Source organism: Mustela erminea, chromosome 20 (genome assembly GCF_009829155.1).
Source record: "Mustela erminea isolate mMusErm1 chromosome 20, mMusErm1.Pri, whole genome shotgun sequence".
In the NCBI taxonomy this organism is placed as follows: Eukaryota; Metazoa; Chordata; class Mammalia; order Carnivora; family Mustelidae; genus Mustela; species Mustela erminea.
The window spans coordinates 23,860,877-23,885,208 of NC_045633.1; the positions used below are offsets into that span (position 1 = coordinate 23,860,877).

Genomic DNA, 24,332 nt, shown 5'->3' on the forward strand with positions numbered 1-24,332 from the left:
TGGCAGCTGCCCCTGCGTCCCCTCTTAGGGTGCAGACGGTAAGGTGGCTGGGTGCCCTGTGGGCGCTGCAGGCCGGGCGTTCTGTCCCCACCAGCAGAGCTCCCACATGGGTGAGGGGAGGGGAGCTCCCCTTACTCTGGCCCACTGGGTGAGCCACAGGGACTTCCCAGGGAAGAGGAGGGAAGCTTTGCGGCGGCCTCCAGCCCCGGGGACGTCTGCGAGCACCTGTCAGCAGCTCCCGTGCAGGGTCCATGCATACCTGTCCGCAGTCAGGGTTCCTCGGTTGGGGTCTCTTCAGTTTCACATGAGAAGAGTGACAGTTGATGGTTGAGAGGAAGGGAGGTGGGTGCGCTCTTGCTTCCGAGGTAAGGGCGGGCCAGCACTTGTCACCTCCCAGCCCACCCTTGGCACGGCCGATTTGGTCTCAACCAGGGACAGACCGGGTCTTCTTGGGGAGGAGAGCGAGATGCCACGGCCTGTGCGCGGCTGCGGGCGCCTCTCTGGGCTCCCTCCCAGGGAGCAGGTCCCACCTGTGTGTCTCAGCTCTGCTCCGCGGATACTGGAACTCGGAACCGGGTCTGGGCAGGGAAGCAGGAGGGGTTACCCGCATCCTCAAAGGGAAGGGAGTAAGCGGACACAGGGCCAGGGGAGGTGCTGCCCCGTCCCCAGGGCCCAGCTGGAGCGTCCGGCATCACGGCGGTGCAAGCGGACAAGGGCCCTGTGCTGAGGGCCAGGGCCCTGACAAGTATTTGCTCTCGGTGGGAAGAAGCCGCTTCTGTGATGGGACGGATGGATGCTGCCCGTGCGGAAGGTGAGGAGGACCTCGCTCCCCCCAGGGGCCTCGTGCTGGGATGGCCCCAGGACACAGCGCACGTTGAGGGCCACCGTGCACGAGAGCTTTAGATTTCCGGACGTCACAGGGTCCCGAACGCCCAGGGGAGACAGGCGCAGAGAAGCAGCCCAGCCGAGCACTGCGGGCCGCAGTGGGGAGGAGGAGAAGTAGCGTGGGGCCCACGTGGCCTTGGGGGTCTGGGGTGCCTGTGGGAGAAGGCCCCTGCGGGGGACACCTGCCGGCAGGTTCCTGGCAGCGGCACGTCCAGCGGGCGCTCGGGAGTAGCTCTCGCGTCGCTCCTGTGGCGTCCACAGCGGCTCCTCTCACGTGTTCCCGCCCTCGAGGTTGATGTATTTCAGAGAGGGGCGGTGGGTTGCACGTGTGGACCCTCACCAACAGCCTGTGCAACAGGGCCTCGACCCCAGACCCCAGGACCTGAGCAAACGGCAGATGCTTAACGGACTGAGCCCCCCGGCCCCCCTCAAAATGAACAATTCTTAGCTCAACAAATTAAACAGAGTGTTCGACAAAACCGGGAGAGAAAGTGGGTGAGCTGGATACAGACCTGGAACGACTTCTCAGAACGCGGCACGGAGAGAATCTGGAAGGGTCAGGCGCGAGAGGTGTCCTTCGGGGAAGGCTCCAGCGTCGGAAGTGAGGAGCCTCTGTGTTCTGGAAGGCCTGGCCAAGCCAGCGCGAAGATAGAGCTGAGACAGTACGTGGCGTGGCAGCGAGAGCCTGGCCTTGCCATGTGGTGTGGACGGTGCGGTGGCCTCACAGCCTTCCTTCCTCAGTCGCCCAACCCCTGTGGGGCGGCTGACAACGATAGCGTGGGCCTTGCCCTCAGTGACCCCTTGGGGAAAGTAGGAGGTCCTCTGTGTTCCTCTGAGTGCCGGTTGTCTTTCCAGGGAAGATTCTGTGAGCCCCGGTGTCCACGCTATTGACCCACTCACGGGAGCAAACGTGGCTGAAGCGGACGGGGCCCGGCCAGGCGGTCATTGCACACGGGGGCCACATGTCAGCAGCCTCCTCACCTGCCGGGGCTTTGTGTCTGGTCCCATGCAAGGGCCAGCTCCTGACTCTGTAGGGGCCTTATCTGCTGCGTGGGGAGTTCTTGGCCTCGGGGTCCCCGGCTGCCATGGCTTGTTTGGGCCTAGGCAGGGGCCTGGCCGGGGTGCAGTTGGGCAGGACTCCAGCCCTGCTTGGGGGAACTGGCCTTGCAGTGGGCGTTGCACATGGGAGCCGTGGAGGCGGCCTGGAGTCCCGCCTGGCCGCGTGGGCTTAGGGCAGACAGCAGCATGTTCGGTGACAGAGGTTCGGCGTTCCAGGAGTAGAGTGGCCTGTACCTTGCGGACCTCGTGGATGCCTGTGGAAGCTGATCTGGATACGCCTCGTCCGCTGGAGTCGGGAAGCCAGGAGGGGCAGCTCTCCGCAATCCCAGCATCAGGAATGGTCTGTGCAGACGCCGCAGGAGCCGCGGCCGAGGGAAGGGCCCTCAGTTACCCAGAGGATTGTGCCTGCGTCTCCCACCCCATCGGCCAGCCCCACACCTCAGCCAAGGAGAAGCCGCCGTCGCCGGCCCGCTTGCTTCTGTCCCGCAGACTTCTGTGCCCCGCAGACCCCCACTGCCTCTCCCTTCTCCGTAAAATAACCTTTTCCTTTGCTCGTGGGAGTCGTCGACCGCTTTGCCGTAGACTGCTTGTCCTCGGTTGCCGTTCTTCGCTTTTCTGCACAAAACCATTCTTCCTGGTAAAATAGCTAACTTTTATTTGTGGGGTAACATTTCTTTTTTTTTTTTTAAAGATTCTATTTATTCATTTGACAGAGAGAGAGATCACAAGTAGGCAGAGAGGCAGAGAGAGGGAAGCAGGCTCCCTGCTGAGCAGAGATCCCGATGCGGGGCTTGATCCCAGGACCCTGAGATCATGACCTGAGCCAGAGGCAGAGGCTTTAACCCACTGAGCCACCCAGGTGCCCCTGGGATAACATTTCTTACCAAAGAAACCAGCAAACAGCGGTCCCCATCTTCGCGGAGGTGGCGGCGTGCCGTGATTGGGGCGTGTCTCCTGTGGTGGCTGGCACCGGCCTGCCCAGGAGCGTGCGTGCGCATCCTGCCATGGCGCTGGAGCGCAGCCAAGATGTGCGGCCCGCGGCTGCCCCTCGTGTGTTCGCTGCACTGCGTACCTGGCGGGGGCTCCCGGGGCCAGGCGGGGGGCTGTGTGCCAGGGAGCTGCCCAGCGTGAGCTGTCTGCTCCTCCCAGCAGAGGGAGGGGCTGTTCTTATGCCCCAGAGGTCCCCCAGTTTTAGTGACCACAGCTTTTTCCCATGTGTTGTGTTCGTCCGCAGCTGGAAGGGGGTCCGTTCGTACAGATCTGCTCCTTTCAGAAGCATAATCGTGCAGCCTAGAGGCTCTCTTCCAGAACACGGGCTCGGATGGGCCTCCGCTGGGCCTAGCCTGCCATGTGCCTGTGGTTCGGTCCTGTCAGGACTTTCCCCTCTGCCCGTGGCCTGTGTGTGGCATCATGCATGGTCAGGACCACGAAGCTCTTGCTGTCTGGCCTTCAGCCCTCAGTCCCTTGTGGGTCCCAGCACTCCCCGATGGACCCCGCTGGCCTCTGGGGCTCTGTCTGAACATCCTGTCCGGAAGATTCCTTCAGGGCTACAGCCTCTTGGCCGTCCCCACTGCCCGGGCTCTTCTGGGAACACTTGCCCCTTCCTCCTCTTGGGTCTGGCCTCCAGGACAAACTACTGCCTGGTGTTAGGTACTGTCCGGTGAAGGACGTGCACGTGTGTGTCAGTGCGTGGACACACGTGTGCCTGTGTTTGTGCCTGTGTGTTCGTGTCTGTGGGTGGGAACGACAGTACCTGGCAGCTCCACTGGGGAAGTCTGGGTGAGGGCTGGACAGGAGTCCTTTTTGCTGTTCTTTCAATGTTTTTGAACGTGGAATTATAGCAAAGTGAAGTACACTCCGGAAACGTGGTCTTGTGTATTCCCGTAAACTGCATTCCGGAGCTGTCTCCTCCGAACAGGCCGTCCCATTTCCCTGGACGTTTTCCTATACCCTGAGTTCTGGGTCTCCCATCCTTACAGCAGACCCGAGTCCGAAGCCTGGTCTGCCGCGCCTGTGGGTTAGGGGCTGCCGGCCCCCGCCATGCGGGACGGTGTGCGGGCTGTCTCCTGCCGGGGGCTCCCGGGCCCGGCCCCTCCCTCTTGGTCTTGGCAGGTCCCCCTTCGCCCTTCCCAGGCCTCACAGGGGATTGGCCTGGCCTGTCGTGTTAGAGGCACTTCTCTGGGGTAGGCTGGGGGGGCCGAGGTGAAGGGCACACCTGGGCTTAGGACACCAGAAGCTCCGGCCTGCTGGGGCCCTGCCAGCCGCTGCCCTAGTGACCTAATCCGGCTCCCGCCTGCTCCCTGCCTCTGGTTCTCTGCTCCTAAGGCTGGAGCAGCGTTGGCGGAGAGCTCTGTTCCGCCTCGCCGGTCGGTGCCGGGTGGAGGACAGCTCCAGTCCATCAAGGAGAGGGGCAGCGAGGCGGTTGCCACCAGCGAAAGGGAGAAAGCAAGATCGCTCACTTGACAATGAAGTGTAGGTTTCATAGCCTGTTTCTCTTCACCCAGGAAGAGCACATGCGTGTCTCGGTTTGGGGGGGTGCGGCTCTGAGCGGCTCGTGGCTGGCTAATCCGTGTCTCCTCGCAGCGCACTTACCGAATGCCAAAGGAGATCCGTGTGGAGCCCCAGAAGTTCGCCGCGGAGCTCATCCACCGCCTGGAGGCCGTGCAGCGGACACGGGAGGCGGAGGAGAAGCTGGAAGAGCGGCTGAAGCGCGTCCGGATGGTGAGTGCGCCTCCTGGGAGGGCCACAGTGCATCTCCAACGGCTGGTAGAGTTGAGGACGGCTTCAGGCCCCCACAGAGCTCCCTCCAGGGTCTCCCAGCGTGCCAGCTCCTGACACGCTCTGACCCTGTCCCAGCGTCTCGCTCTCCTATGACGCCTGTCTGCCTGAGGCCCCCACCGCACCCGTCCAGCCCTCACTGGCTCCTGGGAGGAGGTGCTCGTTGGGGGAGGCAAGGCCTGGAGAGACCCGTAGGTGCTCAGCAGCAGCATCTTGGCCCTGTGGCTGGGGCCCCCAGTCCACCCTCTTATGGGAAGAGAGTTGGCTCAGAGGTTCTGCGTGCCTGTGGCCCTGCAGGTGCCCGGGAGGCGGATTCCTGGGTGGCTCAGGGGGTTAAGCCTCTGCCTTCGGCTCAGGTCATGATCCCAGGGTCCTGGGGTCGAGCCCCACATCGGTTCTCTGCTCAGCGGGGAGCGTGCTTCCTCCTCTCTCTCTGCCTGCCTCTGCCTACTTGTGATCGCTCTGTCAAATAAATAAATAAAATCCTTAATAAAGGTTCCCGGGAGGCCCCTTAGACACCGCTGGGCTGCAGGTGCCCAGCGTACTTTCTCGCAGCCAAGCAGTGGTCCCTTCTTCTCCGGGGCATCCCCGGCGGGCCCACGGCAGTTGTGTCTGAATCCAGCAGGAGCCTCCCCCACAGAGGGCAACACCTGCCCCAGGGACTGCGTGGGGCTCCGCGATGTCACAGGACACGTTCAGACCAATAGCCCCTAGTGTTTCCGGCATCTTGATTCAGAAACCTAATGGGCAGACACGTGGCCTTGGCTCTGGTGTGCGGCTCCACTCGGGGCCCGCAGTAGCCTCTGGCCAGGGGTGCCGGGCTTGGCTGCTGCAGCCACATTGACTAGGACCGAGTTCCAAGGGGTGCCCTGCCCCACTGCCGGCAGTGCCATCTCTTCTATCCTGTGTGATTCCACACAGAAACCCGGGAGAAAATGAGATGAAATTACCTGTGTCCGGGGAATCCACACAGACAGGAGACGCCCTGTCTTGTATGATCTTGTAGCCTATATAAACGGGCCGTGATCAGGTTTTTTAAAGAAGACTAACGACACATTTTAAAATAGCTTATTTTTATTGGGGCACCTGAGTGGCTCAGTCAGTTAAGTGTCTGCCTTAGTTTCCGCTCAGGTCATGATCCCAGAGTCATGGGACCAAGCCCCACGTCAGGCTTTGCAGTCAGTGGGGGGTTCTGCTTCAAGGCTGCCTCCTCTTCCCTGCGCGTGCCGGCTCGCGCGCTCTCAAATAATATGTCTTGGCAAAAATAACTTATTTTTCTGTAAAACTTGGGAAATGAGAACAAAGAAGAGGGGCGCCTGGGTAGCTCAGTCCTTAAGCCTCTGCCTTTGGCTCAGGTCATGATCTCAGGGTCCTGGGATCGAGCCCTGCATCGGGCTCCTTGCTCAGCAGAGTCTGCTTCTCCCTCTCCCTCTGTCTGCTGCTCTGCTTATTCATGCTGTCTGTCTCTCTGTCAAATAAGTAAATTAAAAACAACAACAAAAAAACCATTACTCAGACAGTTAGGTTAAGCCTATAACATTTCAAAATCCTAAAATGGATTTCTTCCATATGCAGAGCCACCGAGATGGTGTTGGCCAGTCCCCGCCTCCTGGGGATGGAGAGTTCCCCTTCTTCACTGCTCCCTTTGGGGTCACTTCCCGTGTCCTGGGGAGGGCAAGGCAGAGGGGTCAATACGGGGACATGGGGTGGGGCGAGGGAGCCCAGGGTCCCAGTCTGTATCCATCAGAGGCACACTCACCGTCCACCCCTCTGTGTGCCCGTCTGTCCTCCGCGCCACCTCTGCCCTGAGCGAGACTGACGTGTTTGCAGCTGACTGCCGGTGCTGGCGACGTTTAGGTACTCTCCTGTTAAGTGAGAAGTCTTGTGGGGAAAGTTTTGAGATTGGGTTAGAGTGGAGTGCAGGGGTTGGGGTTCCTACCTCGCTCTCGCTCTTTGGGTTACTACCAGATTTAGTCAGCGTTATCCTGGTCTGCACTGTTGAGGGAGATGAGAAAGTCAGCGTGAGTTATGTCCTTGGGAATTAGACTGGTCAGATGTGTTTACGGATATGGTTCTGTGGACTGTCAGACAAGCGAGGGCCAGCTAGTTCACTGGGAGGATTCACCAAGAAACACACGGCAAGACGTGAGCACCTCTGTGCAGGGGTAGAAGTCTTTTGAAAGCGCAGCAGAAGATCCAGCAGTAACGCAGAGGAGTGGGGGCGGCCGGCTCAGCGACAGCTGCGTGCGGCTCTAGGTCTTGGGGTTGTGGGCTCGAGCCCCACACTGCAGGTAGAGATGACTTAAATAAATAAGATTTTTTATGGGGCGCCTGGGTGGTTCAGTGGGTTAAAGCCTCTGTCTTCGGTTCAGGTCGTGATCTCAGGGTCCTGGGATCAAGCCCCACATCGGGCTCTCTGCTCAGCGGGGAGCCTGCTTCCCCCTCTCTCTCTGCCTGCCTCTCTGCCTACTTGTGATCTCTGTCAAATAAATAAGTACAATCTTAAAAAAAATTTTTTTAAATAAATAAGATTTTTTAAAAATCAAGGAATTAGAAAATCACCTGAAAAGGTAAAAATACGTTTATTGAGAAAGGTGAAGGAAAACTCCTTGTGGAGGTTTGTCCGTGGGCAGGACATAGGCTGGCGTTGGGACTCATAGTGGCCACGTGCGCGTGTGCATTAGTGCTTGTGGCCGGGTGGGGTCGGGGAGCCCTCCCCTGATCCTCAAGCCAGCGTCCGATGCCTCACCGGACCCCCAGGATGAACCCGCCAGGCTGACTTCTTTGTGACCCCAGATGTGAGGTTCTGCGACACGGGCAGTGCCAGGAGCTGACTCGTGGGCTTGTCCTACAGGAGGAAGAAGGCGAGGATGGGGACATGCCCTCTGGCCCCCTTGGGGCCAGTCATAAGCTGCCTTTGGCCCCCGCCTGGCACCACTTCCCGCCCCGCTACGCAGATGTGGGCTGCATGGGGCTCCGGGACGCGCATGAGGAGAACCCGGAGAGCATCCTGGATGAGCACGTGCAGCGGGTCATGCGGACGCCCGGCTGTCAGTCACCGGGGCCCGGCCACCGCTCCCCTGACAGCGCGCATGTGCCCAAGATTGTGGGTGTGCTGGGGGGCGTGCCCTCTGGACACGGGAAGCACGCGCCCAAGTCAGGGGCGAAGCTGGACACGGCCGGCCCGCACCTGCACCGGCACAGCCACCACCACAGCCACCACAGCACGGCCAGGCCCAAGGAGCCGGCCGACGCCGAGGCTGCCCGCCGGGCGCAAGGCAGCTTCCTGTGGGGCCAAGAGGTGCACAGCCACGTGGCCAAGCCTCGCAGCCACTTGGAGAGCGTGGGTGCTGCCCCCAATGCCAGTGACAGCCTGGCCTACAGGTGAGTGTCCGGCGAGTGCCAGGCAGCCGGAGCCTTGCTTTGGGATTGGTGCTGTGGTTCCTTGTCTCTGAGCCTGTGTCCGTGAGGGCCACATGTGTCTTCCCAGGATTGAAGGTCACACATAGTGAGAAGCTTCGTCTCCGGTGGGCTCTGTCCTGGTTTTTGTGGCCAGAATTCCCTTTTAAAAGTCATCCAGCCATGAGGGGTGCCTGTGGGGTTCAGCCGGTCGGCTTTGGCTCAGGTGTCGTGAGATGGCCACTCACGTCCGGCCACTCCACTTAGCGGGCAGGCTGCTCCTCTCCGACCTTCGAAGTCGCTTTGCCTCTGCCCTTCCTGCACATGTGCGAGTACGTGCTAGCGCTCTCTCAGACCTTTAGAAAAATAATTTAAAAAAATCAAAGTTGTCCGAGTGCCATCAGCTGGAGAGTGTGGCCTTTGACCTCCCAGGCAGCTTACCCTCAGATGCATCTGCCTCAGGGGGAGGCATCTGGGCCCTGGGGCGGCTGCCAGCAGGCTGGGGAAGGACAGGCGCTAGGCCTCTCAGGTGGTGCCGTCTGGACGCCTTCCTCCACGTCCCAGCCCGTAGAGCCCCGACAGTTCAGTCAACCCCGACTGAACCCCGGCACCGGGGTACAGCTGCCCGGAGTCAGGCCGGGCCACGTCGGCAGGTGACCCCCAGTTCTGCTCTTACAGCGGGAAGGCAGGCGCTGCCCCCAGAAGAAGTGCCAAGAAGGCTGAGTCGGGGAAGAGTGTGGGCGCAGAGGCGCCAGGCCCGTCGGAAGACACGGAGAAAAACCAGAAGATTATGCAGTGGATCATTGAGGGGGAGAAGGAGATCAGCAGGCACCGCAAGGCTGGCCACGGGTAAGGGGCGCACTGCGTCCGGGATGTGGGTACGGGGGTGTGGAACCAGTGAGGAGCCCCCTGGCCGCCCGCTGTCTCCTCACGTGGCAAGATCTCTATGGTCTTCTGAGCTCACAGATGCCCCCCGTCCCCCATCGTGTCCTGGGCAGGGGTGCCCGCGGGTGACATCATTCTGCGGTCGCCATGCTCTGTCTGAGCTCCTCTTGCTGCCCTCCACCCCCACCCAGGAGGGGGCCCCGCTGTCACATGGCGGTTCTCACAAGGTTATTTCTGGGGTGGTGACGCCTCCACATGACGGTGACCTCAGTGACTGGGGGAGTTAGGCCAGTGCCTGCCCATCACTGCAGACAGAGGCTGCAGGGTTGGCAGCGGGCCGTCCCTGCAGCCATTGGCTGTCTGCGGCCCTCGGAGCTCCATCTTGGCTGCCGCAGGACCAGGGCTGCTCTGTTGGTGCGGAGCCGGCCTCTGGACGAGCCATTGCTGCCCCTTGTGGACTCCCCCATTGTGGGAAGACCGTGGGGGACCGGGGCTGGCTCAGACACACCCCTGGGCTGGAGACATGTACCATCTCTCACAGGGCAGCTGTCTGGGCCCCAGGCTGGTGGGATCTGCTGGCGGTGGGCGGGCTTCCGCTGCTTCCTCCGTCTCAGGCTCTCCTGAAGCTCCTCCGTTTTGGACGTGGTTGGGGAGGCTGGAGTGTGTGCGGCCGGTGGGGGGGTATCAGGTGGGCACCTGCCCAGCCCCTCCTGAGTGGTGAGCCGAGGTGGCACTGCCCACCTCTGGGGCCCCGTGTCTGGTCTCCTTGTGGCCCTGGGGACGAGCACAGTCCCAGAACCTGTTCTAGCTGACGGTTCTCTCCAGAGCCCCTCTCATTCTGGTTGGGGTGGGGATGGACTGTCGGTTTCTCTGGATTTCTTCTGGTGTTGGGTTTTCCAAGGACTGGCTCTGTGCTTGCTGTCAGGACATGACCGTAATTCAGCGTCCCCATGAGTTCCCGCTGGTCTCCCGAGAGCTAGGGGGCCATGTGCCTCTGCCTTTGCTGTTCTTACACGGGGGCGTAGGGCAGGGAGATGGAGGACCTGGTGGAGCCTGGTGGGGCCAGTAGATGGGAGACAGAGTGGGAGTGGGGAGTTGAGAGGGGTGGGGGGAGGGGAGACGGGTTGGCGGGGATGGGTGGAGAGATGAGGGGCTATGGGGAGATGGGAGGGGATGGGGTTTGGGAGAAGGTAGGGGAAGGGAGGTTGGGTACAGAGCCGGGCAGGGAGGGGGTGGGAGTTGGGCCCAGGGAGGAGGTGTCCTTGTGGCTGGCCTTGAGCCCATTCCCCCTGGGGTGTCTTGCATTGGGCAGTTCTGGAGTTCTGAGGGCACTGAGCCTACCCACTGCCCAGGGGGCCCTCTTCCTGGGATTCCCTCCTGGCAAAAACCCCCTTTCCGAGGGCTGCAGCAACAGCTAAGAGAGGCTGATGTTTTCCTGGAATTCACTCAGGGGTTGAGTGAGGCGTCAGGTGTTTTCTGTGTTGAGTAACAAAGGCACTGGTATGCTAGTGCATGGAGGGGGAAATCAGGAAAAATTATAGGTTCAGAGATGTGCCAATTAAGTGTTTTTTTTTTTTTTTAAAGATTTTATTTATTTATCAGAGGTGGGGGGAGAGCGAGCACAGGCAGACAGAATGGCAGGCAGAGGCAGAGGGAAAAGCAGGCTCCCTGCTGAGCAAGGAGCCTGATGTGGGACTCGATCCTAGGACACTGGGATCATGACCTGAGCCGAAGGCAGCTGCTTAACCAACTGAGCCACCTAGGCGTCCCAATTAAGTGTTTTTAACAGGGAAGAGAATATACTAACATGATGGGAACAGGTATCTCTAAATCGTGATGTTTCTAATTGTTTATATATTTTTTTAATTTTCTGTATATTTCAGGTTTTTCACAAAGAACGCTTATTTTGATGTTAACATGTTTTTTAAAGTAGTAAAGACTTTTCTTTAAAGGAAGTCTGTGTAGCATCGGGTTTATATTTCAGTGAAGTGATTAAAAGTGGGCCACAGAGGGGTACCTGGGCTGTGAGAGTGGGCCCGTAGTTGGCGGGGCGTTGGCTGGAGGTTCTGTCTGCCCTGCCCCCTTTCAAATAAGGACTTTTTCTTCTTTTTTTTTTTTTTTTAAAGCTTTTGTTTATTTATTTGACAGACACACAGCAATAGAGGGAACACAGGCAGAGAGAAAGGGAGAGAGAGAAGCAGGCTTCCCGCCGAGCAGGGAGCCCGATGCGGGGCTCGATGTCAGGACTCTGGGATCGTGACCTGACCTGAAAGCAGATGCCCAACAACTGAGCCACCCAGGCACCCCTCAAATAAGTACTTTTTAAAAAAATTAACGAAGGAGGGGCGCATGGGTGTCTCAGTGGGTTAAGCCTCTGCCTTCGGCTCAGGTCATGATCTCAGGGTCCTGGGATCGAGCCCCGAGTCGGGCTCTCTGCTCAGCAGGGAGCCTGCTTCCCTCCTCTCTCTCTCTCTGCCTGCCTCTCTGCCTACTTGGATCTCTGTCTGTTAAATAAGTAATAAATAAAATCTTTATAAAAAAATAAAAATAAAAATTACGGAAGAATGGGGTGCCTGGGTGGCTCAGTTGGTTAAGCATCTGCTCTCAGCTCAGGTCACGAGTCCCGCATCGGGCTCCCTGCTCAGCGGGGAGTCTGCTTCTCCCTATGACCCTCCCCCATCTCATGCTCTTTCTCTCTCTCATTCTCTCCCTCCCAAATAAATAAATAAAATCTCAAGATTACAAAGAAGCATGCCACAAAGGAACATGTGTATCAGGGGCACCGGGGGAGGGTGTGAACTGTTGCCTAACAGCCAGGGTCAATGCCAAGCTTGGTCTCCCCGGGCCCTGCCCCAGTTCCTGGCACCCGCACTGGCCAGGCTCTCACTTGCCACCACGCCTTGTCCTCTTGCTCCCAAAGGTCTTCTGGCGCCAAGAAGCAGCAGGCACACGAGAGCTCTAGGCCCTTGTCTGTGGAGCGTCCTGGGGCCGTGCACCCTTGGGTCAGCGCTCAGCTGCGGAACTCCGTCCAGCCCTCTCACCTCTTCATTCAAGACCCCACCATGCCACCCAACCCGGCCCCCAACCCTCTGACCCAGCTGGAGGAGGCCCGCAGGCGTCTGGAGGAGGAAGAGAAGAGAGCCAGCAAGTTACCCTCCAAGCAGAGGTATGCTGGGTTGGGGGGAGCAGGTCACACCTGGAGCCAGGGCCACTCCAGGTACCGTGGCTTGGCTTTGGTGCTGAGGCTTCCCACGGCCCAAGAGCCCCACAGAGAGCTGTGCTGGCCACCCACTGGCCGTCCTGCTTGCTTCTTGCCACTGAGAGCCGCCCAGGGCACGGCAAGCGGCCCTGCTTTGTGACCAGGGTCTGGGAGGGCACGTGGTCATTACACTGTCCTAGGGATGGAGGGGACCCTCTCTTCTGGCAGTGTGCTCATCCTGTCAGTGTCCGTGGCGCGGGGACCACCAGGGGTTCCCATCAGGTCCCCTGGCTGCTGTGCGGGCTGAGCTGCGAGTGGGGTCTTGGGGGGTCCTGGCTGCCTCTGCTCGCAGACCCCAGAAGGGGCCGCACCGTCTGCAGGCGGGACAGTCAGCATTGCTGACGTACATGCTGATGTGACAGTCTTCTCCTGGAGGGACCCCCAAGCACCAGAGTCCCCCTCGTTGGGGACCAGAGAGGCCTGACCCGTGGCTCACACAGTCTTAGAGAAGCCCGGGGAGCACTCCTTGGTGATAACAGGCTTTCTCTGCAGGCCTGAGTGGTGTTGTTTCCCTACCTTTTCAGCTGGGCCTTGAGGTCACTTTTTCCACGTGGATCAGGGTCTCTGGGGGGGGGCATGGTCACACAGTGGCCCTGTGTTCCTCGGATGTTGCCGGCGCCCCTTATCCCGTCTATGATCACTGGTCATCCTTCCGGGGGTCCTCACTGTGTGTGGGGCTCTCCAGCTCTGGGGAGGCTGGTGTCCATGGTGGTCTCACTGGGCAGAGCCCTGAGTGTGTGCCCTGGCTGTGGTGCGTAACCACGTTGATGGCCCTTTGTCTCACACCCTGTCATCCTGTCCCCATAGAACCAGAGAGCCAGCCTGGCGCGAGATGCCTGGGCTGGTGTGGGGGATGCCTCTTGTCTGCTGGGGCCTGTGACCTGGCACAGACGGGGTAGCAGGGGCGTCATCTGGGAAGGGGCCAGGGAGTGCTTGTGGGATGTCTCCTCTCTGCCCAAACCTTCTACGGGGCTGCATGGGACCGTTGTCCCTGGCATGCTCTGGGGGAGCCGGGCTCGTGTCTCCTCTTCCCACCAGCACCGGCGGGCCCTGTGTGTGCCCTTGCCGGCCAGACACCGCGTAGCCACACGAGCCTCTTGGGGACACATGTGTCGGGCCGTGAGCCTCCTGATGGGGTGCTAGACGGTGGTTGGCGTCCATAGGCCTTTCGTAAACAGCCACAGACACAAGTGAAGGCCCAGAGGCAGCAGTGGGGGTGCTGGGCCCTCTCCAAGCTCACTGCGGGGTGGACCCGCCAAGCTGACAGAAGATGAGTCTCTGTGAGGGCGGACAGCCCTGCGGAGAGCTGCCGCCATGCGGCTGGCCCGGGACAGGCCTCCCCCGCTGCTCAGGACGGAGCTGCGTCAGGGCATGGATGGGGAAGAGCCGTGTGGAGCGGAGGAGGCCAGGGGCAGGCCCTCCCAGAAGACCCTTCCTGGTGTGGATGAAGCGACAAGACATCGGCGCCCCCAGTGGGTGCTTCGAGTGGGGTCCCGGGAGCTCCGCGACGCAGTGAGGAATCTAGGAGCTCCGGATGAAGTCCAGCGGCCTCTGCCTCCTGACTGACCCCGAAGCAGCCCTTGACCTTCCCGTCGTGGTCTGGTGTCTGTCTCCTCACACAGTAGGAGCCCTGTTTAGTGGTGATGGACCCTCGTGGGGGCCCCGCTGTCCCCTCCGAGCCTTGGTAGAGGCCCCCACCAGCTCTGCGGCTCACTGACCGGTTGTTCCCTAGGTATGTGCAGGAGGTCATCCAGCGGGGGCGCTCCTGCGTCAGGCCAGCGTGCACACCTGTGCTGAGCGTGGTGCCGGCCGTGTCCGACTTGGAGCTCTCCGAGACAGAGTACGTGCGCCCCGCGCGGGTCCCGCTTGCCAGGCTGCCCGCGGTGGAGCCGCTGCTCCCAGGACAGGATTCGGGGCGCTGCACTGGAAGAGATGGGGCTGGGCTCCAGCTGCTTGTCTCCATCAGAGGAGACGCGGGCCATCCTCGTGGGACATGTGGCTGGCGGGCCAGAGAGGAAGTTCTGCTGTTCCTCGCTCTGGCCGGGGCCCCCCACCCACCTCCACTGTCCTGAGCTTCCGCGCCGGCCCCGGGGGCACGCGGTCGCGTGCTGGGCCTTGTTTCCCTGGCTCAGCCGCGTGAAAGCGCCTGCCCGGGTGGCCAAGGTGTGTCCGGGGCCTGTGCGCCCGCCGGGCCTTGCTCTGTTCCCATGTGGCGTGCGGGAGTGCGTGGAGCAGGGAGGGCGCTGGGGACCACCTGTAGGCGGTGCCGGTCGCCCAATCCCTGCATCTCCGCTCAGGGGAGAGCAGAAAGGGGGTCCCCACCACATCTCAGATTGTGCCCTGTCACGTCCATCCGAATGCGTGGGTGACTCGGCCTCCCCACCAGGTCACTCCTTGAGGGTAGTCTCTGGAAAAGCAGGGACCCTGCCTCCTTTCTGTAGAGAATGGAGTCCCAGAGGACCCCCCACCCCGCAGCGTGAGGCTGTAGGACTGAGGGAAGGAGAGCAGGCACCCGGGAGCCCGGCTTGAGCAGTGGATGGCCACGTGGCCTGAGTCGCTGTCAGCCGTGTGCCCAGGAGCAGCTGGGAGAGGGGAGGGCTCCCAGGGAGAGACAGGCTGGTCGTGAGCTCCTGGGCAGCAGGGGCCAGGGTCTGTGTCCGAGCACACCTGGGTGGCTCTGGCGCGGTCGCAGGGACCAGAGCTGCTAGATGACCACACGGTGCTGCCTGTGGTCTCAGACACAGAGCCCCGGCTCAGCACCATCAGGATGTGCAGTCCTGGGCTGCATGGTGCTGGGCTCCTGCCCTTCTCTGCGTGTCCGGCTGGGCTCTGCCCCTGCCCCTGCGGCAGGGCAGGTCTGTTTCAGATCCATGCCTGGGGCTGTTCCTCGTCCGTGCTCCAGCCGAGAGGCGTTCCTGCAGTCACAGGGCTCTCTAACCCTTACCTGGGCCACAGGGAGTGTGGCCCAGCCTTGAGCTGGGGGCCGCGCTGGTTCCAGTGGCCTGGGTGTCTTAGGAAACCAGGTGCTGGGATCCACTGTGGGTTCCGGCCCCGAGAAACTTGCTCCCCTGCGTTCGTAGGGTCTGGGTAGGGGGTGCCGCTCCCCCAGCCAGCTCGGACCACAGGGAGGCCCGAGGCCATGTGGTGGGTGCAGGAGGGTGGTGGGGAAACGGAGGCGCCGGCTGTATGGGGGCAGGGGGGCAAGCAGGGGAGGGATGAGCCGGTGTCCTTGCTGTGGGTCTGAGGGTGCGGGGGGCTTATGCAGGACTGGACCCTTGGGTCAGGACACCACGTGGAGTGAGGCTTCCGGAGGGCTGGCCCTGGAGCTCCAGGCAAGGGGGTGTCTGAGGATGACGAACCCCCCCGAGGGATGAACCCTCGCCCTGTGCTTCCTGGAGGGCCTGTAGCCCTTTGGGTTATGCCCTGAGCCTAGCAATCACCAGTACACCTCCACCTCCAGGACGAAGTCCCAGAGAAAGGCGGGCAGTGGGAGTGCGCAGCCGTGTGACAGCATCGTGGTGGCCTACTACTTCTGCGGGGAGCCCATCCCCTACAGGACCCTGGTGCGGGGCCGCGCCGTCACCCTGGGCCAGTTCAAGGAGCTGCTCACCAAGAAAGGCAACTACAGGTGAGAGCCCCGCGTGTATCCTATGCTCGGTGTGACCCCCGCAGCAGCTGGGCCGCAGGGCCTGCGGTGCACACGGGGCCGGGGGGAGCCCTCATCCCCGCTCCCCCCTGTCCCGCAGATACTACTTCAAGAAAGTGAGCGATGAGTTTGACTGTGGTGTGGTGTTCGAGGAGGTTCGGGAGGACGACACAGTGCTGCCCGTGTTTGAGGAGAAGATCATCGGCAAGGTGGAGAAGGTAGACTGACCTGCCAGTCCGGCCTCTGCGCCGGCTTGGGCCCACGTCAGGCAGGGACCGGGCATCACGGCGAGCGTCCGAGGGTCGTGCCGTGTCGTGTGCTTCCCATGTGTGCAGACACACGGCCGCGGTCAAAGACCAGGTGCTGCTCGCCCCGCAGCTGGCCGGGGGTCCCTCGAGTGGCCCCGCCCACTGCTCAGTGATCCTTGGAGCGGCCGGCGGAGCAGGCCCACCACAGGGCGGCCTCTAGTGCCCCTGCAGCGGCGCCCGCTGCTCACTGCTCCTTGCTCCGGCGCTCGCACTGCAGGCTCTGCCCCCCGCTCTGGGATGGTCCGACACACCCTGCCCCGGCCCGGCCTGGGCCTGGGGTGCCAGGGGCCCCGCGGGGGCCTCTGTCAACTGTACATGTCACCGAGTGCCTTCAACACAGCTTGTCTCTTGCCTGCCACTGTGTGGATCCGGCGACGGAGCCCCGTAGCGCTCGCCCTCCTCCACCCTTGTGTCCAGGGCGCCGGCTCAGCGGGTCCCGGGCCCCTCCCCTCGAAGGGCCCCTGTAAATATGTACATTTCTCAGGCCAGGGCCAGTGGGGGGCTGCCCCAGCCCATTTTTCATGCGCTGACTTGTACAATTATCTTTTCAAAGGTACTTGGATAATAATGAAATAAAATCATTTTTGAACCTTCTCTGGCAGGAGTGCACCTGTCTTCTGTGGTGGGGCCTGGCTGGTAGGCTTGCCGTTCTTGGCCAGCTTCACGCCAGGCCTCTGAGGGTCGAGAGTATGTGTGGGAGAGGGGTGTCTTCTGGAGCACGGGGACAGAGCTCTGGAGAGGGCTGGGTTCCCAGACCCGGATCTGAGTCAGGGATCCACCCAGAACAGGGAGGCCCGGCTCCAGATGGAATGGGCCCCAGGAGGCTAACTGGGCAAGCCCAAGGGCCCGGCGGCCTGGGACCACACACACAGGAACCACACACACAGCCCAGGACCAAAGCACTTTATTCTCTGCCCGGCTTCCAGGGCTCTGCTCTGGGGTCTCTACAGCACTGTGGGGGCGGCTACAGCTCCTCTTTGGGCTCCGTGCTGGCGTTGGGTGCTGTCTCCTGGAAAGGGTCACAGAGGCCCAGCTGGAAGCTGCACCCTGGCTCACCCCTGCCCCTGGCCACCGCAGGGCCCCATGCCGGCCTGGTGCAGAGAAGGGTAACCCTGGGGCAGGGGCACCCACCGGTACGGGGACTGTGGGCTCTTCGGCAGGCAGCTGGCCCCCGTTGTCCAGGAACTTGGAGAAGGTCTCCAGATCCCTAGTGCTTTTGTATTCAATCACCTAAGGAGGGACACCGGGTTCTGGAGAAAATACCCACCCTGTCCTACCCTGGCAGGTGACATCACCCCCATCCCCGGAGGCTCCACCCTCAAGCCAGGCCTTACCCCCAAGCCCAAGGCCTGCCCGCAGGGCCCCAAACCTCCATCATCCGGGCCCCGCCCACCCGAGGCTCCGCCCTCTAGGGCCCCGCCCACACGAGGCCCTGCTGCTGGAGGCCCCGACTTGTGTCTGGTCCCCTGTCTGAGGAGCACGCACAGCAAGCTCCAGACCTGGGAAGACGAGGTCTAGCCTCACCTTCCGACCCGGGCCCGCTGGGAAGTACTTGAGGGTAGGGAAGCCGTGCACAGGGAAGGCCTCCAGCTCATTGGCTGTGGCGTCCAGCTCCGCGATGACGATGTCCTCATGGTCCTTGTACTTCTCAGCCAGGGCCTCCCAGGCCGCAGCCATTTCCTTGCAGTGGCTGCACCACGGGGCGTCTAAGGCAGCGGTTTGTTGGCACAGGCAGGGCCCCCCTGCCCCACCCCACCCCTGCCCACTGCCCACCACCCATCGCCTTCTACACTCACAAAACTTGATAAACACATTCTTGGTTTCATCGAAAGCCACCTGCTCAAAATTCTTGCCCACGAGGGTCTTGACTGGCCGCTGATCCCAGTCAGGGGGGAGCTCCTGGCTCAGGAGATAGGGCTGGGGGGAAGTGGGCCAGGGGCTCCACTGGGGGTCTCTCCTGACAGCTGCTGCTCCCACCCCTGCTCCCCGGGTGGCCGCTTAGCATCCCACCTTGACCTGGCCACTGAGGACCGCGTGGCAGAAGGCAGTGACAGAGGCCGCGGTGACCGACCCTCCAGCCACAGGTGCGTACTTCTTGGTGGTCTCCATGTTGATGAAGCGCAGGGTGGGGACCTCCTCGGCCTTCAGACCAAAGTACTGCAGCACGTGGTCGTTGCTGGCGCCCACATCCACCACCACAAACAGCACCTGCAGACAGGGAGTCTGTGCTGGGCGGCCCTCCCGCCCTAGCCCCTGCCCCCCAGCCCAGCCAGTACCTGTCCCCGGAACGGAGGCGCTGCCTCCACAAAGCCCGCCAGGAGCTCCCGGTGCGGGGCCAGCGTCCGGTTGACGAACAGCAGCAGGTGGTTGAGGATCCGGGCTGCGAAGATCTTGGGCGACGTCTGCGGGGACAGGCCAAGCTCACGGGGCTGCTCCCACGGCCGCGCCCCCAGCCCGGCGCGGGCTCCCACTGCCCCACTTGCCTGGCTGTTGAACTCCATGACCAGGCGCATGCTGTGCACGAGGAGGAACCGCGACAGGTCCCCCAGGTCCAGGCCCAGCTCTTCGTCCACCAGGAAGTCCGCCCGACCCTCGTCAAACTGGACAGCACGGGCCAGGTCAGCAGGAGCCACAGCCCCGACCCTCAACACCCACCCTAGCCCCATGCCGCACCTTCTTTTTTTTTTTTTTTTTTTTTTTTAAGATTTTATTTATTTATTTGACAGAGATCACAAGTAGGCAGAGACACAAGCAGAGAGGAGGCAGAGAGGAGGAAGCAGGCCCCCCACCGAGCAGAGAGCCCGATGTGGGGCTCGATCCCAGGACCCTGAGATCATGACCTGAGCCGAAGGCAGAGGATTAACCCACTGAGCCACCCAGGCGCCCCCATGCCGCACCTTCTTGAAAAGAACCACAGTGTCCTTGGTGAGGCCGAACTTCTGAAAGAGCTCTGGCTGGTCAGTAAAGCCAAAGGTCATGTCCAGGGCGTCCTGGGCCAGGGCCAAGAAAGTGGCCACATCCTCATCTTGTAGGTCCTAAGGAGCTTAAGCTGTGAGGTTGGCTGGCAGCACGGGCCCCGCTCCTGCAGCCCAGACCCCAGGGGTAGCAGCTCACCTGGAAGAATCCGATGACCACGACGTCCCGGCTGTCTATCAGGGTCTGGGCGCCCTCCTCGTCCTCCAGCCGGGTGGCACTGGGCCCCAGCCGCCGCCTCAGCCACTCGGCGATGCCGTCGGCCTCTCGGGGGCCTGTGAAGCGTCCACTCAGCCCGGGCCCAGCCCAGGCCAACCCGCTGCCCGCCGGCCCCCCCCGCCCCGTGCCTGCCGCCCGTACCAGTGTACTCCTCCGGGTGTGTGCGGTTCCCGTCCCGGAAGAACCTGAGCGTGGGGTACTCCGTCACAGCGAACTCCTGGGTCAGCTCTGTCTCGGCGGTCCCGTCCACCTTGGCCAGTCTGGCTTTGGCGGACTCTGCCGCCAGCATGGCAGCTGCCTTGCTGTACTCAGGGGCCAGGGCCTTGCAGTGCCCACACCATGGGGCATCTGGGGGAGAGGATCATGAAGTCCCCGGCCTCCGAGGCCCCAGCCTTAGCTCCTCTCCTCCTGCCCAGCCAGAGCCGGGAGACCTTGGGGTCAGTCGTGTCTGGCAGGAGTGTTCCTGTCCACACACCTCCCTCCTTCGGGGCCCGTCTGAGCCTCCACACCAGAGCCGGGCTCCTCAAGGCCCCAGGCCTGGGGCGCCGTGGCCAGCGCTGTGCCGACAGCGTGTCGGAGGAAAGTCCTCCAGCTGCTGCTCCCTGAGGCCTGCACAGGGGCGTCTGCTCGTGGACGCCTGCGACCTGGGAATGGCCATCTACCAAAAAGCAAGCAAGGCCTGGATGCTCTCTGGTCCTGGCAGAGAGTCTGCAGCTGAGCCGTGATCAAGGGGCCTCCCTGCACCTGCACCTCCTCCCAGTCCCACCCTCCCCCGCTCCAGCTGGACTCCTTCCCCCCAGCCCAGTCCCGGGCCTTGCTTCCCATGCCCTTCGGTGGAGCTCCAGGAGCACTGTGGGGGCCGAGGGCTCACTGAGGAAGCCTCTTGTGGGTCCACAGGGTGGGGAGCTGAACACCCTGGGCAGCCCTGGTGGGTCCCCCAGCCCACCGGCTGGGTGCACTCACAAAACTGCACCAACAGGGTGCGGTGCTTCCGCAGGGCCAGGCCCAGGGTGCGCTGGCTTAGCACCAAGATCCCGTCCTCCTCGGGGACCTCCTCCTCCTCAGGGGGCTCTTCCTTAGGCCCCCCTGGCCCCAGGCCCTGTCCCCGCAGGCCGGAGGCCGCAAGCAGCAGCAGCAGCACGAGCGGGAGTCGGCCGTCCATGGCAGTGCGGGGCCCACGAGGCAGGGGCAGATAAGGGGGCCGAGGGCCAAGCCGCAGCTGCCACGTGGCACCCAGTCCCAGTCCTGGGAAGATAAGGCCACAAGGCACCCCCCACCCCACCCCCAGGGGAGGGGAGGCAGACAGAAGCGACACCCAGGGCACTGAGACAAGGCGACTTTAATAGGACTGTTCAGGGCACAGTGCCAGCCCAGGGAGGGGGCGTCCCAGGATGGAGCAGGGGGTGTGGGAGGGGGTGTGATCACTGACGGAGGGGCAGGGAAAGCAGGACTCCAGGTGGGAGGATGGTCCCCAGGGTGGGGGCGCTCAGCTCTTCCAGTCTTGGCAGATGTGGAGGCCCCACTCCCAGGACAGGTGGTCCGTCCTGTCGTCGTCGGTGAAGAAGGACGTGACCACGTAAGCACCCCGCACCAGTGCTCCTCGGGGCACCTCCTCCAGCGGGGTCACAAACTCATACTCCTGGGCACGCGGGCCGTAACTGCCCACCATGTGCACGGCCTTGTCCACTAGGAGAGGGGGAGGCCGTCAGGGGCCACCCTCTGCCCCATCTGCCCCTCCCCACAGCCCCCCTCCCCCAGCAACCCCTCCTCGCCGCCCTCACCGCGCAGGCCCTGCCTGTAGGTGTGGTGCAGACACTTGAGGCCACTGACGATCTCCTTATTGACCTGAGAGACAGAGAGTGTTAGGGCCCCTCCAAGGGGCTGACCATGTGCTGGCAGGTGTCCCCCAGGGCAGCTGCCCTCACCTTGAAGGTAATCTTCACTCTGTAATCAACACCCTCCTTCAGGACAAACACCTGGTTTCTCAGCACGGCCAGCTCCCCTGTCGGGGAAAGGGCAGCTAGGGAAAGACCTCCTGGGAGAGCGGAGACCCTGCCCCAGGAGCCCCATGGGGGGCAGTACCTGTGAGGTCCATGGTGATGGGCCCCGGAGCCTGCTCCGACATCAGCGTCAGCCTGGTCACCTGCACGTTGGGCAGGCTCAGGTCTAGGAGAGACCGGAAGTCACCGGAGTGCCTCCCTCCTCCCCGGTCCCCCAAGCCCTGGGCGGCGCATACCCACAACCGGTGGCAGGGGCCCCAGCAGTGCCTGCTTGTACTTAGCCAGGCTCTCATCCTCCAGGTCCAGCTGCTGGATCTCTCGCAGGCTCTTCCTCCCTGGGGCCCGGTACTCGGGCACAGCCTCGTCCAGGGCCTCGTCAGGGGGCAGCTGTCTCCCCTCCTTGTCGGTCAGGAGGACTGGGGATTGGGGAGGTGGGTGAACGGTGGCCAGCGGCTGACCCGGCATTCACGCATCAAACTGGAGGCCCCCCGGCTGGCCAGCTGTGCCTCTCAGTGCCCACAGGAACTCAGAGGAAGCAATGGAGGCTCAGGGAAGGGGGGTGCGCTCAGGGAGGGAGGGCTGCATGGGGCGCAGGGGCGGGCTGGGGAGAGACCGAGTGGCACCCACACCCAAACCCTTTAGGGAGGCCCGTGGGGGGGTGCAGAAGGCTCCTGAGCCAAGTGACATCCCTGAGGCAGAGCTGCCTTCTCTGGCCCAGCCATCCACCTAGGGCTCCTCCCTGACTCTGAGGCCAAAGATGGGGGGTGCAGGGGAAGACCCTAAACGGGGTTAGCCCCACGGACTGGAGGCCACCACTGTGGACTGGTGACCTCCGAGGTCTTCCCTAGAGCAGAGGCTCTGCTCACCACACCTCTTCACATCCCCCTATGCCTTCCCCTGTCCTAGGGGTTCTTCCCCGTGGTGCTCCTGGGGCGTCAGGGTGGTTCTCTCTAAACCCCACAGCTTGTGCTCTGGGTTACCTCCCTGGGCGCATTCAGACTCACAGCCCCTTCCCATGGTGCCCTGGGGCAGGGGTCTCTCTAAGCCCCTTCCCACAGTTCTGGGACAGGGCCTTTCCCACTGTGCTCCATGCTTCTCAAGGATCACCCCACGCCCTGAAGGAGCCCCAGCCCCACCCAAGGGAGAGGGGATCTCAGGGGCAAGTTCCCAAGGGGAGAGGGTCCCCCTGCCACCCTGGCTTCACAAACAGACCCGCCCACTCTCGCCTCCTTTGCCCCTGAGTGTCTGGCCTGGACGAAGCCCCCCCCCCCCCCGCCAAAGCCCAGTAGGGGGACCGCGCCAGGATTTCCCCACGCGCGCCCCCAAAGTTTCCGCGGGGAGAGGCCCAGACCCCGCCCCAGGCTGAAGCCTCCCCGACCCCCCCTCCCCGCCCGAGACCCCCGCCCACGTGGCCACCCTGGCCCCAGCCCAGCCCGCTCACCTCGGGCGCACAGCGCCAGCCGGAGCAGCTCCAGCAGCTGCGCCCCCAGCTCACATGCGTCCAGGCCCAGCATGGTGGCCCGCGGCCCGGAGCCGCCGAGGAGCCGCCGCCCGCCCCGCCGCCGCCCGGCTCGGCGCTCAGCCCCGGCGCGACTGCGGTGAGCTCATCCCGGCCGGGAGCGCCCCCCGCGCCCAGCGCCGCGCCCGCGCCGCGCGCCCCCAGCCGCTCCGCGGACCCCGCGCAGCCCCGCAGAGACGCGCGTGTCGCCCGCACGGCGCCGGCACCTGGTTGTCCCCGCCGCGGGCGCCGCAGAAGCCCGCACGGCCGCCGCGGTCAAGGTCCCAGCCGCCCGCCCAGTCCGCACCCCGCTCTGTCCATCAGAGAGGCCCCACCCCCACAGCGCCCGTGAGAGTCTGGGGGATTCTCGGGGAAGCCCTCTGGGAGGGGCGGGTGGGGCCGGGGGCGCCCAGTGGAGCAGGTGCTCCCCACCTCCCCCAGGCCCCTGGGCTCTCGTTACCTGCAGGCGGTACAGGCAGCACCTGGGGCTTGACGGCTTCCCTTCCCTCCCCGCCCCCACCGGATCATCTGTCTGGGCAGAGGGCTGCCCTTTAGCCTGCCCAGCCCCGGCAGCTGGGGGAGGCGCTGGGCGGGGGAGTGGGCGTCCCGGAGGCGCTGGCACGGAGGGACTTGTGTCCACCCACCCAGAGGCCAGGGTCCCACCCTCACAGTGAGAGGCAACATGGAGTCACACAGCCATGGCCATACCGTTTATGGACTGGGCTGCGGGAGCCAGCTCCCAGAGCCCAGACTGTAAGGAAGCCCCCTGCCCTTGAGGAAGAAAGGGCGGCGATCCAAAGCAGAATCCTGGGGCTGGAGGGCTGAGAGAGGGGCACACAGGGCGCTTCTGGTCTTGAAGCCTAAATAACCTTGGGGTGGGCAGATGGGGGCAGCCGGTGCAGGGAACCGGGGAGCTGGGCGTCAGGCTGGGGAAAGCTCACAGGTGTGAGTGGAGGGGTTGGGGGAGGCAGAGCTCCAGCCCCAGTCCTCCCTTCTCCCAGATACCCCTTCTGCTCCCCCACTAATTTCTGAGGACACCCAGGCATCATACCCACCTTTGCCTGGAACGCCTAACACCCTGGCTTCACAAAAGGAACCCTGTCCACTCTTGGCTCCTTTGCCCCTGAGTGTCTAACCTGGACAAAGCCCCCCTTCTCCCACCAAAGACCAGTCAGGGGACCACGTTCTGATTCATCTGCACCCCCAAAATTTCTGCAGAGGAGGGCCATGGGTGCTAGGGGACATGTGGGCTTGTGTGGAGATGATCCCTCTTGGAGTTCCACCTCTCCACAATCTTTCCCAGGGCAGGATTCACCCACCTGAGACGCAGGCCATTCTGGGGTCCTGTTTCTGCTGCCCTTTCCCTGGGGTTGGGGGTGGTCAGGGTAGCCACTTGTCGAGGCTGGGGACATCTATGGCCTCT

The 24,332-nt window shown here is 62.8% G+C and overlaps 3 protein-coding genes across 5 annotated transcripts in view; 1 reads left to right on the forward strand and 2 right to left on the reverse strand.

The window, feature by feature from the left end:
* AXIN1 (axin 1) overlaps positions 1-16,813 on the forward strand; it is a 51,680-nt gene extending 34,867 nt beyond the window's left edge. For 2 of the 3 annotated variants that reach the window (XM_032327605.1, XM_032327606.1), the window contains exons 5-11: positions 4,528-4,665; positions 7,577-8,106; positions 8,800-8,970; positions 11,927-12,172; positions 13,998-14,105; positions 15,726-15,893; positions 16,012-16,813. In XM_032327605.1, coding sequence (XP_032183496.1) covers positions 4,528-4,665; positions 7,577-8,106; positions 8,800-8,970; positions 11,927-12,172; positions 13,998-14,105; positions 15,726-15,893; positions 16,012-16,138 — 1,488 coding nt within the window. In that variant the 3' untranslated portion in view covers positions 16,139-16,813. The remainder of the gene's footprint in view (positions 1-4,527; positions 4,666-7,576; positions 8,107-8,799; positions 8,971-11,926; positions 12,173-13,997; positions 14,106-15,725; positions 15,894-16,011) is intronic. The other variant, XM_032327607.1, reaches the window with a different exon arrangement.
* Positions 16,814-17,107: 294 nt separating this feature from the next.
* PDIA2 (protein disulfide isomerase family A member 2) lies at positions 17,108-20,598 on the reverse strand. Its single transcript, XM_032327635.1, has 11 exons — positions 20,375-20,598; positions 19,553-19,759; positions 19,334-19,467; positions 19,117-19,254; positions 18,703-18,819; positions 18,496-18,621; positions 18,230-18,427; positions 18,016-18,136; positions 17,744-17,925; positions 17,351-17,449; positions 17,108-17,228 (listed from the first exon to the last, which is right to left on the reverse strand). Exons 1-11 carry the CDS (start codon positions 20,571-20,573, stop codon positions 17,184-17,186), a joined length of 1,566 nt encoding a protein of 521 aa, XP_032183526.1. The 5' UTR covers positions 20,574-20,598; the 3' UTR covers positions 17,108-17,183.
* A 134-nt stretch (positions 20,599-20,732) lies between these two features.
* On the reverse strand, positions 20,733-23,326 carry ARHGDIG (Rho GDP dissociation inhibitor gamma). The gene is made up of 6 exons (XM_032327651.1): positions 22,853-23,326; positions 21,648-21,827; positions 21,494-21,577; positions 21,337-21,413; positions 21,193-21,256; positions 20,733-21,097 (listed from the first exon to the last, which is right to left on the reverse strand). Exons 1-6 carry the CDS (start codon positions 22,923-22,925, stop codon positions 20,898-20,900), a joined length of 678 nt encoding a protein of 225 aa, XP_032183542.1. The 5' UTR covers positions 22,926-23,326; the 3' UTR covers positions 20,733-20,897.
* Positions 23,327-24,332: the final 1,006 nt, after the last annotated feature.